The sequence below is a fragment of the Gouania willdenowi genome, chromosome 11 (genome assembly GCF_900634775.1).
Source record: "Gouania willdenowi chromosome 11, fGouWil2.1, whole genome shotgun sequence".
Lineage (NCBI taxonomy): Eukaryota > Metazoa > Chordata > Actinopteri > Blenniiformes > Gobiesocidae > Gouania > Gouania willdenowi.
Genome location: NC_041054.1, coordinates 15,705,017 through 15,719,198, shown reverse-complemented (window position 1 = coordinate 15,719,198; position 14,182 = coordinate 15,705,017). Strand labels below are relative to the sequence as shown.

Here is a 14,182-nt window from a genome sequence, read left to right as displayed (position 1 = left end):
TGTCCACACCTCCGAAAGAGAGAGCGCTATAGGGGACTCACTGTTGCCCCCTGGTGTTCTAACTATGCTATTACATCTTTTCCCATTCCACTATTAATACCAGTACAGTGCCCGTTGGAAGCATGTATTCATATAGTGGGAGGAGCCTAAGTAGAGATATCAATTATGGCCATGAACATGTGTTTGAAGGTTGGATGTCCAAAGAGGTGTGCATACTCTGTAGTGTTATAAAGGGGTATATGTGCAGGTGCAAAGTAAAATTGTGTGTGCAATTTCCCTGGTTTAATTCTATGGTTTGTTTGTTTTTTTTGTTTGTTTGTTTGTTTTTTACTCATTTTTATATTCATTTTTTTGTAATGTATGTTTTTTGGAGTCATTATGTGCATTTTTGTATCTTTCTGTTGTGTTTTTGTGCATTTTTTGTATAATTAATATTTTTTGTTGCCATTGTAGTGTGATTCTGGAGTCACTTTGTGTATTTTTGTATCTTTTGTGGTGTAGTTTTGTGCATTTCTGTTGTCAATTTGTGTTTTTTTTTGTCATTGTGTGCATTTTGAGTCATTTTTATATTTTTGTTGTCGTTGGGTGTATTTTTCTGGAATGTATGTTTTTTGGAGTCATTTTGTGTGTTTTTCTATATTTTCGTGCATTTCTTTTGTACTTTTTGTATAAATATTTTTTAGTTTTTTGTTTTATTTTACTCATTTAGCATATTTTTGTTATAAATACCTTATGGAAATTATTTGAAACTTCCGAGAACTCTTCCATTGTCGCAACTCTCTCTCTCTAAACGGCTCTGTGTGCGCATTTGGTGATATAGCACGTGGTGAAAATATCAGCGTTTATAATGCCGTATTCACGGCATGAAAATAAACGTTTTGAAATGATCAAATCACTCCAAAATGACGGATACACTTCTGGTAATTGGAAGCCGTTGACAAAGTTTCAGGTCGAACAGATGCCATGTTGGGAAGATATTCGCTCCACAAACACACACACACGCACACAGACCTTCCTTGCTTTTATTATAAGATACTACATGACTAACATCCAACCGTTATTCATAATGCAAAACGCAGGAAAGACAAAAAACACAAATGTATTATTTTTTACAAACACCAGACCTTGTCGAACTCAAAACTATCCAAATGGTTTATAAAGCAAGTGGTTCACTTTCAAAATAGTTGCAGGAAATATTTTTTGAGCAAGAAAGAGAATATAATTTAAGAGGAAGACTACATTTCAAGATAGAATATGCTAGAACAACACTGAAAAAGGTGAGTTTAACAATAGCAGGGGTTGAATTGAAAGGATGAAATAAAACAAAGGACCAACATAAACCAGTTTACAAAGCTTTTTAAGACGTACATCATTAGTAAGTATAAGAAAGAAGAGCAACAATTTTATCTAAGACAGCAATATAATAGTATATAAATGGTATACAATATTTGAATAATTAATAAATATAATAAAAGGGTTTTTCTTTTTATTTATATTTTGCCAGACTAAATTCAATTGATAAAATGTGTGTCGTAGATATAAATTTGTATAATACTAATATTATGTACATGTCATGTACATTCATGTGTATATTTGTGTATACGTATGCATGTATAAACTGTATATATTAAACTTGTGCAGAATATATATTGAATGTATATTGTAAAAACTAGTAATATACTGTGAGTTAAAAAAAAAAAAATGTGTGTGATATTATGTAGAGAACCTTGTTTTGTTTATGTTTTGTTGTGCTGGGGTAGGTGTGTATAAACTATGCCTGAACATACACCCTTTCACCTGAAGAATTAGACAATTTAGTGTTGTTTGTTACGTTTTGTTTTACTTAAGACTAACGAAATAAATTAAATTAAATTAAATTAAATTAAATTAAATTAAATTAAATTAAATATTATGTTGAATAAAAGTTAATAAAATGTAATTAAAATCCAACTTCCAATTGAATCCTTTTGCAACAAGAACTAGCTAAATAAATTCTAACACATTTATCTAGTTGCCCTGCAATGAACTGGCGCCCTGTCCAGGGTGTACCCCCGCCCAGCGCCCAATGAGAGCCGGAGATTGGCACCGGCAGACCCCCGTTACCCTGAACAGGAATAAGTGGATCTGAAAATGAATGAATGACTGAACATTTATCTAGTGCTTACTCTTATAACATTATAATAAAGCATTTTTTTTTTAAAAGATCATATTTGCTACCTGAATACATTTAGACAGAATTGTTGTCTTTAGTGATTTGCCACAATTTGCTACCTTTTTTCTTTTGATCACACAGGAAATTGTGCTGGCAATTGTACCAAAAATGCTTCCTGAGGAAGGTGAATATAGCTCAGAGGGGGGAAAAAAAACCAGATATTCAGGTATTTATACTTTGGTTTACAGTGCTTATTCAAATAAACCTAAAATCTGACAGGTATCAGTCATGGTCCTTTTACTGGCAGAGCATGTAAACTGCTGGCCTTCAAGCACACACACCTCAAACTTGAGCACTGACAAAGGAATGCAGTGACACAGGCGTACTCCTCCCTTTTGTTAGTGTTTCCAGGCATGCTTTGAAACTGGCAAGTGACTCTATGCAAACAATCACTAATGGGCACTGGTTCTTTGTGATTCCCTACTTTAGATAATAAAATCATCACCAAATGAGTGGAATTGCACAGTTAAAGTGACAGTGAAACTGCTGAGCTCGGGAACCTCACACAATTACATCACTTTTGTTTGGTTGGACAAACAGATCTCTAGTTTACTGTTGATATGTGATTCTTTTTTTTCTTTGTCTTGACTGTGGATGATTAGAAGGAAGGAAACCAAAAAAAATTTAAATAAACTACACATGATCTACAGAATACAGTTTTAAAATCTTATCACAGACAAGGTCGCAGCAGATATTTGGTTTTATTTTTTATCTTTTACCTTCAATTGTATTCAAAATACAATTTTTGTACAAAAAAAGCAACAACAACAACAACAAAAAAAAAAAAGTGTCCGCATAACCTGTTCATATCTCATCTGTGCCTGATGTTAGATTGGTTACTCTCCAGTCCTCGGCTAAGCAAAAGACCTGATATTTGAACAAAACAAAAAAAAACATGCCACATTACATCCTTCATCAAGTTTTTAAAAACATTTTTGCATTTCACAAACCATTTCATTCACACGTTAAACCCTTAACAACTTCATAAAAATCCTTCAAACCCTTAAAAATCCGTATTTTTCAGAAAAAAAACATTGTGAAAGGAATGTCGCTCTCACACGTCATTGATAAATACACAAAATTAATGTAACAGGAACAATGTAAACATACTAAAAGCATTTTCTTCAAAAGCATAGTTCGTTTTTAAGTATTAAAATGCTTTTTTTGGTGTAAGATATCTGTCATTTTAGGAGCAAAATTCATTGCACTTGGGTTTAAAGAGCTTAGATAATCAAACGATCTCTTTTTTGTTAAGATATGCTTCCAAAATATGTAGAAAACCGGTTTATAAAAGGCATTCTTTAGTTACTATCCATCTAAAGATGTCCAAAACCTTAAAAAATCCTGGTACCACATAAGAAAATCCATGCCATTACCTTAAGTATTAAAATGCTTGTCATTTTTATCTTCATTATCACAACCACATACACACATTAAACTTCTCGATATGCTTCAGAGAAATGAAGCATATCATGGACATGTATCGCTTTCAAGCATCTTTGTAAGGCAGTCTTTGATGTCCCTGGTCTGGTCCTCACTGCCACCACGCGTCCTCTCTCTCCGCCACCCCTTTCTCAGTCTCTTTCTCCTGCGTAGGAAGAGTGGTGCGAATCCTCTGTTTGTCTTTGAACCGACCCGAGCGTGAAACTTTGAATTTCCTGCGACACGTTTGCTCGTTGAACATCGATTCCAGGTGGGAATCGTCGAAGGTGTCATCTTCGAAGACGCCCGAGCCGTTGCTGAGCTCCTGCTGAGGGCTCTTGGTGGCTTGAGAAGAAGCGTGGTCTTTTTGTTTTTCTGACCGTTGGGCTGAGGGGTCAAAGTCTGAGGCGATGGTATGAGGTGTGTCCTTGGAGGGTCCTGTCTTCTTCTTAGGCAGGAATGCCTTCCACCACTTGGGCCTCTCTGTCATCTTTGACCTGAAGTACCTGTGACAACAAAGGAGGACATGATGATGCAGTTCCTGATCTGTGGTTCACGACTCAACTAGTCCGAGACACTCTGATGTTCTCTCTCTCTATCCTGTTCTGTTGGTCCTTCTGTCCACTAACCCCAACCAGTCGACGCAGATGGCTGCCACCTCTGAACCTGGTTCTGCTGGAGATTTCTTCCTGTTAAAAAGGAGCTGTTTCTTCCCACTGTCGCTAAATGCTTGTTCATGTAGATCTTGTGGGGTTTTTTCCTTTTTTATTACAAAGTTTATATTTTGATAAGCGCATTGAGATGACTGTTGTAAATTGCGCTATACAAATAAAATGAACATCTGTAGGGGATATATATATATATTGTATTTATTTATTTTTTTTAATTTATTTATTTATTTTTTTGTTAAAGATTGGATCTTTGTTTGGTTTTGTTTCAATAAGTTCCATCCAAACTCATCATCCAAAAGTCTCAAACCACACAAGTAAAAAAAAAAAAAAAAAAAAAAAAAAAAAAAAAAAATCTTAATTCAGAATCCTTTTCTTCTTTGGCATTGCACAAAAGCACAACGACATTTTCAAAAAAAAATTCAGTTTAAAATAAATAAATAAATAAATTCAGTTCGTAAATACCAATTAAGGTGACAATTTTTTTTTTTGTTTTTTTTGCGTCCCCTCTATTCCCGCAGTTGAGTGGATGTTTTAACTAATCCTAATCCTATGAATAACCAGTGTAACCATGTTCAGGTTCTTTGTAAAACTGGTTTAATGAGTTGGGAGAACAGAAGCACCAGCCGAGGCTGTGATTCACAGCAGGTGAAAAATACCCACAGACAGAAGAAAACCACTGGACTCACCTGTTCTCTTTCAAAAGTCCTGGAACGGTTCAAAACACCCAAAGAGAAGAGTGTAAAAGTCTCTCTCAGAGTCTTTTCTTCAGCAGGGCAGGCCTTGTTTTGACCCTTTGACAATCCCTAATAGGAGGCAAAAGTATCCATTTCACGCACGCACCAAAGGTCGTATCTCCTCATTTCTTCAACCATGTTTTTTTTTTTTTTTTTTTTTATAAAAACCTCATCGTTTCCTCTCGTTTGCGCTAAAATAAAAGCTGTTATCCAGCAGCGTTCAAATTGACTGACACATTTATAAGGAGCGACTTTCTTCTTGTGATCCAGCAGGTTTCCGCCTCCGAAACTCAGCTGCCAGAGCCACCTGCCCTGCGCGCCCATTGGATAAAGCGCGTCACGTGACAGCCATTCAGGTGAGCCTGAAGAAACGGCGGGCGGGGCTTGTGGTTTCCCGGCAACCAGGGCTGTCCCCCGTGGGAGCGCGAGCCGCTTCGGTGTCAGAACGTTCAGAAAGAGGCTCCATTGTGTGAACCGAATCCAACCCGAGACAATGACGCTGTACGTGTCTCACGCCCAGTGGCACGTGAAACGACAAGAAGAAATGATTATTCAGCACTTTATCAGCTTGTATACACACCTATATATATATATATATATATATATATATATATATATATATATATATATATATATATATATATATATATGGACTCTGAGGGAACCTTAAAAAAAAGCACTTGTTTATATCAGAGGCCTTCATTGAAGATAACTGAACTTGAATTTAATTAAAAACAATGCATAACAAACAACGCTGAGTTGTGTAATTCTTCAGGTGACAGGGTGAAGCAAAGCTCATACACACCTACCCCATCACAACAAAACAAAACAAAACAAAACAAGGTTATCTAGATCAGCGATTCTCAACTGGTGGCTCGGGACCCAAAAGTGGCTCGCAGACCTGTCCTGGGTGGGTCGTGGACAGCTGGTAAAAAAATGAACAAATACCTAATATCTCTCATGTTGGACTTGACAAGCATGCTGTAAAATGCATGATGCAAGGAAAAATATATAGATTTATGTTTTATTGTGTATATATATGTGTGTATGTTTTCAACAGCTATTTTTGAAAATCTAAATTGAATTGGTTGAATTGGGTCGTGATTTAATGACCGTGGAAAAATGTAGGTCCCAGGGTGAGACCAGATGAGAACCCCTGCTCTAGATAATATCACACACACTTAAATTACTATTTTCACAATACACATTCAATTAGGGCTGGGCAAAAAAAAAAAAAAAAAATCAATTTAATTGATTTATCAAATTTGTAGTAAATAAACGATTTTTATTTTTGCAAATTCGAGTTTTTAATTATATATATATGTATATTCACCACAGTTTGTTTTTTTTGTTTTTTTTTATTCCGTCCTTGTGGGTTACCGTAGCACGACGTGTTTACCCTTTGAGTAGGCTATGTGTGGCATGTTTAATCCTTTATGTGCACTATGCTGAGATGCTAAGGGAAGAGTTTATAGTTTATTACTTTTTTTAATTGTAATGTTATATGTTACAAAAATATGTAGTTATCTGATTTCTTAATCAGAAAACGTAAGCTACTGTGAACTTGGTTAAATGGTACAATTTCCCACATTTTACCATTTTAAAATAAATTTAAATCAAAGGATATACTGACTCAAAAAATCTCAGACGCCCACACATAAATATTAATACCTATATTTCCATTGATTATGAAGCCTAACAAGGGAACCAATAGATACGAAAGAAATTAGATGACAGATATTTGTTTTTAGTGTATTTTACAGCTGATTTAGGGCCCGTTATCATAAGAGATGCTAACAGAAAGCTAGCACAAGAGGAAAGTTAACTTTTATTAGATTATTTATTTCATGCTCAGGAATTGTGATTAATTGTAATTGAACTTTAGTAATTGAGAACATAATTATAATTGACTTTCTGAGGATAAAAAAAAAATTGGAATTTAGTTGTAATTGGAAAAAAATGCTGGTAACTGTAACCATAGTCAAATTGTAATTGAACATGGATAATTGAAAATGTAATCGTAACTGAAAAATGTAACTGACCCCAACCCTGACGATATAATGCTACATATTGTTTTCACTTCGGTTTTTGTTTGTGTTGCTCTTGCTGCACTGTTTATGCTGATACAGCAAGATAGCACGCTTAATAAATCATTAATTGAAGTGATCTAATCCTTCAACTTAGTTAAAAGAATCAATCAAGGCATTTTCCATGGTCCAAAAATTATGACAATGCCTTCTATTCAAGACAGGCTATTTTATATATTAATATCATTGTAATCACACTATTATCTATAATTTCCCAGTAAAATTCCCAGTAAACTGGGCTGTCAAATATTAACCTACCATCTGTTGAATTTGGCTTGTGGGCCACGAGTTTGACATGTTTAAATGAGACGAACGCAGGAAGTGACAGAAGGAAGTCAGAAGCCAGGCATGTGTTTAAATAAAATGACTGCAGACAACATACAATTGCCATAGTTGTAACTCACAGTAAGTGAGAAGAAGCCGTTTGGCCTGGCGCCATTTCCATCTGCAGGAGTAGTTGGTGTCTCATGTCCTCATCGTGATGGCTAATGTTTCTAAGTCTGAGGGGACATCCTTCATTATGGGTTGTTTGGAGGACTGTTTTTTTAACCTAATATTATACATGTTTTTGGTCTGTTTAAGGGAAACTGGAGGTAGCCTGAAATAACTGTTTCCAGCAGGAGAAAAGGTCAACCATAGAGAGCAGGAGCCTCCATCGCCATAAAGTAAATTCAAGAGACTGTCACCCAAGAACGAATGCATATATCTGACTAATCATTAGTGATTTGAACAGTCTATAAAATCACAGGGTGCTGAGGCATATGCAAAGTCGTTTACTGAAGGCCCAAACATGTTTGAGTCCAAATCCCCAACACACTTTTTTCCAATTCAGTCAGGATCACTTTAATCAAATAGCTTTATTTAGCATGCATGTGGCGTTAATGCTCTGTCTTGGGACCTCTCTGCCCTTTCCAGCAGCTGTGTGGAAAGTAGCTCTCATTCGCTTTTCAATGAGCTACATGCTACATGAAGAGGCATAAGCAGAGAGAGCGGTCAGCAGGACCCCCTGGAACAGAAGCACAGATGTGGTGGGTTGTGAACCATGTTGCCATGGTTTAAACACAGTGCTGAGATCAACTCTATCCAATGGGAAGCATAGAACACAATCAGCTGAATGGTTAACTGATTATGGGATGGATGCTGTCAGTTGTTAACAGCTACTGACAGATGAAGGGGCTGGACTAGCTTTGACTTCCGTGCCTGCCTGAACTAACGCAATGCTCAATTTTTGAGGGGCTGGCATGTCCACTAGATAGGACATATAGCAGATCTGTTCGTATATTCTGAGAGAGTGGGTGGAGCTGTATTACTACACCGAATTTCAGTTTACTATATGATGCAGTTCCTGAGATATTGGAAGCTGAAAATGGAAGAAAAGTAAAGATGTGTGAAAATTGCACGTATATCAATCTAAATTGGCCATATCTCAAAAAGCATTCATCCACTCAAAATGTACTTTGTCCTTATTGAGTAATTAAGGAACAATTGGTAAAGAAGTGGTAAAGAAGTGCGTGTGATGTCCTGAAAATGTGTTGAAATGACGTGAAATGACTAAATCTTTGACAGATAGTTGACTAAAATATAATCATAGCAATCTGTGCTCCTTCCTAAAGATTTAATTAGCATTTATCAAGCTGTTATGTTTGTAAATACTGCACACAGACAGATGTGGTGTGATCACATGATTTCGTCCCATGTGACTAAATTATGGCTTAGTTTTTCTTAGTCAAAGGTGACGTTTTATTCACGTGTATATACAGGTATATTTTATTAATTAGTCAAAGTCTAGCTATTGTCACTTGAGCAAATGTAGTCGACGAAAACTATGACAAAATATGTTTCGGTCAAAATTAACGCTGGCACTAATTTTAATTCTAACCCTTAAGTCTTTTTATAACCTGCTATTGGAAATTATCTATTATAAATGATCCCTGATGTCACACAGCATTTGATGAACTCACTCAAACTTATAGTTATTTTTGTTATTTATTTTTTTTAGCTTTTTCACCAACAGGAATGACTGACACTTATCTTATCTTATCTTATCTTATCTTATCTTATCTTATCTTATCATACAATATAAAGTGTTGCACTAGTGATTTATAATGTAAAGTATTCGTTACAATAATATTCAGGAAGTGGCGTTTTAGTTGTTAGCTCTTAGTTCAATCACAAGTCATCATCAAATAAAGTGTTTATATCCAGATTGTGTAATACTATGTAAACATACATTATTCTTTGGCTCGATTATCACACATCTGGATGTAAATTACCACACCATGTCTTCTTTTGAAAAACTCTAACGTGTTGCTGATCAATGATCATTTACTAGTGAATAGAGAACAATCAAGAAGCATTTAGCCACACCTGTACTTAACCTAAGCCTGCGGTGTGTTGTCATTTTATTTTTAATGTAACGTTCTAGCTAAGATGGCCTCTCAGCGACAGGTTTGCATGTTCTAACCGAGTGTGCCTCAGGTTCTTTCTTTCTTTCTTTCTTAATAGCAGTGACTTTGCAAGGGGACTGAATGGTTTTCTCAGGGAGGATTTCTCTTTTTCCAAAGCAATAATGAACTACTTTGTTCTGGCAACATTTTCCTTGTTCCTTGTTGCCAAGTAAAAAATTTCCTTGTACTGTATGTCAGATATTTGTTTCAATCTTATCGCTACATTAGTAAAAATACAAACAGGGTGACTTTAATTTGAATACAGTGTTTATTGAGGCAGTTTCAGTTGAAAAATTGCAACAAATAACCAACGTTTGACATTTTCACTTTACTTTCCAGACAAACATGGGTTTTCTACTCACCCCTCACTCACTTTAATATTTTCTCTGCAGATCTAAAAAGCATGTACTGTGTCTCACAGGAAGTAGGCTACACAGTTTAGCTTTTTCCCGATCTACATGTGTCTCCTTATCTGCCTTTCTCTCAATAATACACAGTTTCTCTCTCTCTCTCTCTCTGAAGGTTGATAAACTACACAAGATAACATGAACACCCATCTATGCACTTTACGATATCCATCTGCTATGTAAACTTGATCCTACCCCGACATAAAATATAAAAGGAATGAAAAAATGCAGGTTCATTGAAACTTAAAAGCATGTGAAGAATGTGTGTAGAAAACCAAATGAGATCATGAAACGAGGACAGACACGAGGTATTCCCTCTATCTTTATCTGATCATCTCAGGTAATGGGGTTGACATCTTGCCATTATAACACATCCTTCCTGTATAATCAACATTTCTCCTTGACAACGACACACGGTCGATGAGAAGGAGTGCTGAGAAACTTTCACTTCCTTAGGCAGCATGGGTTCTAAAAAAAGTAAAGGGTATTAGAGTTAAATTGATAATAACTGCATGCTGTTAAAGTGGTCTCATCCATTTGCTGGCATTCTGTTCATCAGTTACTAGTATACAAGAGAAAATCCAGTTTGTTTTTTGTTTGAGACATTCAATAATTCACGTGAAGGTGAAAATTATCAAGTAAAGGCGATTTTTTTCTCTATTTTTCAAATAAACAAGAAAGTGTTTATTTGTACGGTTGCCGTATGGACAACCCCCGGTGCTATTGGTACGATTACTGAAGTACAAGTACGTAGCGTTTTAGGGTTATGGTGAAGGTTAGGGTTATGGTTAGGGTTAGGTTTAGGTTTAGGGTTAGGTTTAGTCTTAGTCATGCGACCTAAACTGGCCAAACAGGGGCGCTGCGTAAGGATAGAATGTAGATATATTGATACGGCAACTGTACGGATAGCCACTGCCAACAAACAATGAATCATTATGGGGGACGTAGTGAAGGAATGGATACAAATAGTCCCTATCTGGAGGAGGCAATACCATATTTTATACAAGGTAGTCAGACATAGCAAACGAGGTCCAGGATACTGTGATCAATTTTTAAAAACAAAATACACAATTCAAAACTATTAATATTGGTAATATTCATATTAATTTTATCATGAATGGGTGACCAAACTCAATCACCTATATCTACAACATCCACTAATGATGATCGTACAGGGGCTTATCCAAGCAACATATACCGACCCTGGAAAAATCCTCCACGACATCATTACCACACTCTAATCATCCACCAGTAGGGATGGGACTATACACTTCACGATACGATACAACAGACGATAATGGACTCACGATAGATAATGAAATGCTATGTTTTTTTTTTGTTTTTTTTTAAATCTCAGATGGAAAGATGGAAAGATAACCATGTTTTTATTTGTCTGTAACTGTGGACATATATTTTCAACTCCATAGCATTAAAAAAAATAAAAACAAACTATAACAACGTGGTGTCTTAGATTGTGTAGATATTTTAACAGACAAACAAACACCAACAAAGCAATGCTTGTTATGTGCGTCACTGTGAACGGCAGAAACATTCTTTATTCAAGCAAAAAATTTAGCGTAACCTGCAAAATAATGAAATATTTCCCTTCTTGCCTCAGAGCAAGAAGGTCCTGAGTTCAAAAATAAAAATAAAAATAAAAATGGTTCATGGGTTAAAAATGGTTAGCACGTATGCTTCACAGCAAGAAGGTCCTGGGTTCAAGCCCTGGGTTGGACACTTGGGTCCTTTCTGTGTGGAGTTTGCATGTTCTCCCTGTGCTACGTTGGTTTCGTCCGAGTACTCCGGCTTCCTCCCACAATCCAAACACATGACTTTTAGGGTGATTGGAGCCTCTAAATTGCCCAGAGGAATGAAAATGGATGGATGGATAAAATATATAAAAAGTCTGTCAGCCAGGGACACTTAACTCTAAGTTCATTATGATCAATAGTGTACAAACCTTAAAATAGACTACAAATAGCACCCGTGCATGTTTGTTTATGTTGACTCGACTGGACGTAGATGATGTTGAGTAGGGTTGCATGATGACGCTAACAAGGCTGCATTACGTGTGTAGGCTACTGTTTGCGTATGTGCAGAGGAAGAGGTTGTGAAATCACAAACCTGACAAACTCTCTTTGTCATGGCACTGAATTGAACAACAGGTTGAACCGAGGTGTGCTAAGCATGGGAAAGACGACAGGAAGGCAGCCAGTTGGACTGGTAGAGTCAGCTAGAAAAAGAACAACTCCGGCAAAGCAAGTGAGTGGTTACAGTAACCAAGGACAACAAGCATACTAACCGGGTCAATGGGCCTTGTTGGGGAAAAAACAGACTCAAATATGGGGTCTTTCAAAGAAATCAGGGTTCTTTTCAAAATGTCCTGGGGACATTTTTTGTTGAAGCACACATGTAGGTGGACGTGATGTTCTCTTTATCTGTTTTCTTTGTTGCTGTCTGGAGGAATCAAACCTCGAACAAAAGTGTAATTTCAAGCGAGCTTTGCCAAAGCTATACAGGTGCATTCAGGAATGCAGAAAGGAATTTAACAGTTACTGCTCATTTTCTTTGTGTTCCGTGTGTGTCAGGAGCTATTTTTACATCACATGTACTAACAGAAACAGATACTAAAGCAGCAATACACCTACACCTTTTTCAGTGAATTATCTGCTCTTTGTAAAGATATAGCTGTAAAAACGACAGCTGTTTTTTTTTTTTTTTTGACTCCTCAATGCCTTTGTAGCTTCGGACAATCCAGCACAAAGGAAATTGTCCTTCAGCGAAACTACTGTAGTCTATTGTATGTATAATAATAGTCCTACCAAAATAATTGCAAATAGTAGTAGTCTTTTTATATTTGGGGAAAACAAAACTAAGAAATAAAACTTTGAAGTTAAACATTGTCTTTCAATAAATACTGGTAGATTCTTTTAAAGATATTATAAATACACTGAAAGATTTAAAAAAAAAAAAAAGAAAAAGAAAAAAGAAACATCAATAGCTTCAATATTCAGATTTTTTTTTTTTTTTTTTTTTTTTAAGTTGCCTAAATACACAATCATGCCATGTATGTGTGTAGAATTTAAAAACCTTTAAACATTGCTATTTTTTTATGGTTCAATAACTAAAGTTTAAGAACATTTGATTGTTTGTAAACATTGTGTCGTGTTTAGTTGGGCGGGGCTTAGCCTGGAGGCAAAACCACAATTGTCTTTGTTTTTCTGAGAATCCTATAAAACTTGAATTTACGTCCACTAATGTTATTCCTTCTATTCTGGCACCCAAACACACAAGAAGACGACAAACATTCTAACGCTGTAACATTTCTAGCATCCACAGTCTTTAGCCAGCGGCGCTTCCTGGTTTTGTCTCCAGCTACGTCACTCGTGACGTAGGCAATTAAGGGGTCTTGTCTAGCACCTCTGTTATCCAGAAGAGGGAGCCCGTGAGTAAATATTGACAGTGTAAACAAGTGTAAAACCCTTCTTCAAATTAAAATCCAAGTTTATTTTTTCCTGTTACATTAGCTCAGACAAGTGCATGTCAATATTGGGTCTTAATGACTTTGTTGTCAGAGCAATAGTTGCCTTTAGTCTCAAATGACGGTTTAGAATCATACAAATGGCATCTCTTTATATTTTATGTCGAGCAATGAAACTGTACAAATTAATGAATAAAAACTGACTGATAAAAGATATTCAAAGTAACAACGCAGCATCCAATTATTTCAAATTTGTATTCCTAAATGTTGTCGAATGGCTAAAGAAAAGTAAAACTAAAGCTCAGTGACACTGGGTGACAGAATATCTACTACTTTAGTTTTGAAAAACACAAAAGAAAATTGAAAAAAAATGACGCTAGGCTATAATGTATCATATTTACATATAACCAAATAGGTAATTTTGTGATGCAGAATGAACATATTGAAACCTGTAAAGACAGATTATTGTAGTGAGAAGGTTGCAGTTTATAACATTATTCAATTTTTGTTTTTTTCAATATTACACTATTTAGGTATTTGACTGTAACTCTTCTAATGTTATGTGTTAATGACAAATGTGAGCGTAACTTAAGGGTTTCATTAAAAAAAAAAAGTAAATTCACACTAGTATGACGTTAAATTTGCGTCTTTATTATTAAAAACAACAACAAAAAAAATATATATATATATATATATATATATATATATATATATATATATA

At 35.6% G+C, this 14,182-nt stretch overlaps 1 protein-coding gene across 1 annotated transcript; it reads right to left on the bottom strand.

Moving 5' to 3' along the window:
* Nucleotides 1-2,897: 2,897 nt before the first annotated feature.
* Nucleotides 2,898-5,287, bottom strand: LOC114472188 (proline-rich protein 15-like). The gene is made up of 2 exons (XM_028461349.1): nucleotides 4,992-5,287; nucleotides 2,898-4,140 (listed from the first exon to the last, which is right to left on the bottom strand). Exon 2 carries the CDS (start codon nucleotides 4,122-4,124, stop codon nucleotides 3,747-3,749), a length of 378 nt encoding a protein of 125 aa, XP_028317150.1. The 5' UTR covers nucleotides 4,125-4,140; nucleotides 4,992-5,287; the 3' UTR covers nucleotides 2,898-3,746.
* Between the last annotated feature and the right edge of the window lie 8,895 nt (nucleotides 5,288-14,182).

Excerpts from the sequence above, each read along its gene's own strand:
- LOC114472188 (XM_028461349.1), bottom strand. The coding sequence starts at position 4,124 with ATGACAGAGAGGCCCAAGTGGTGGAAGGCATTCCTGCCTAAGAAGAAG.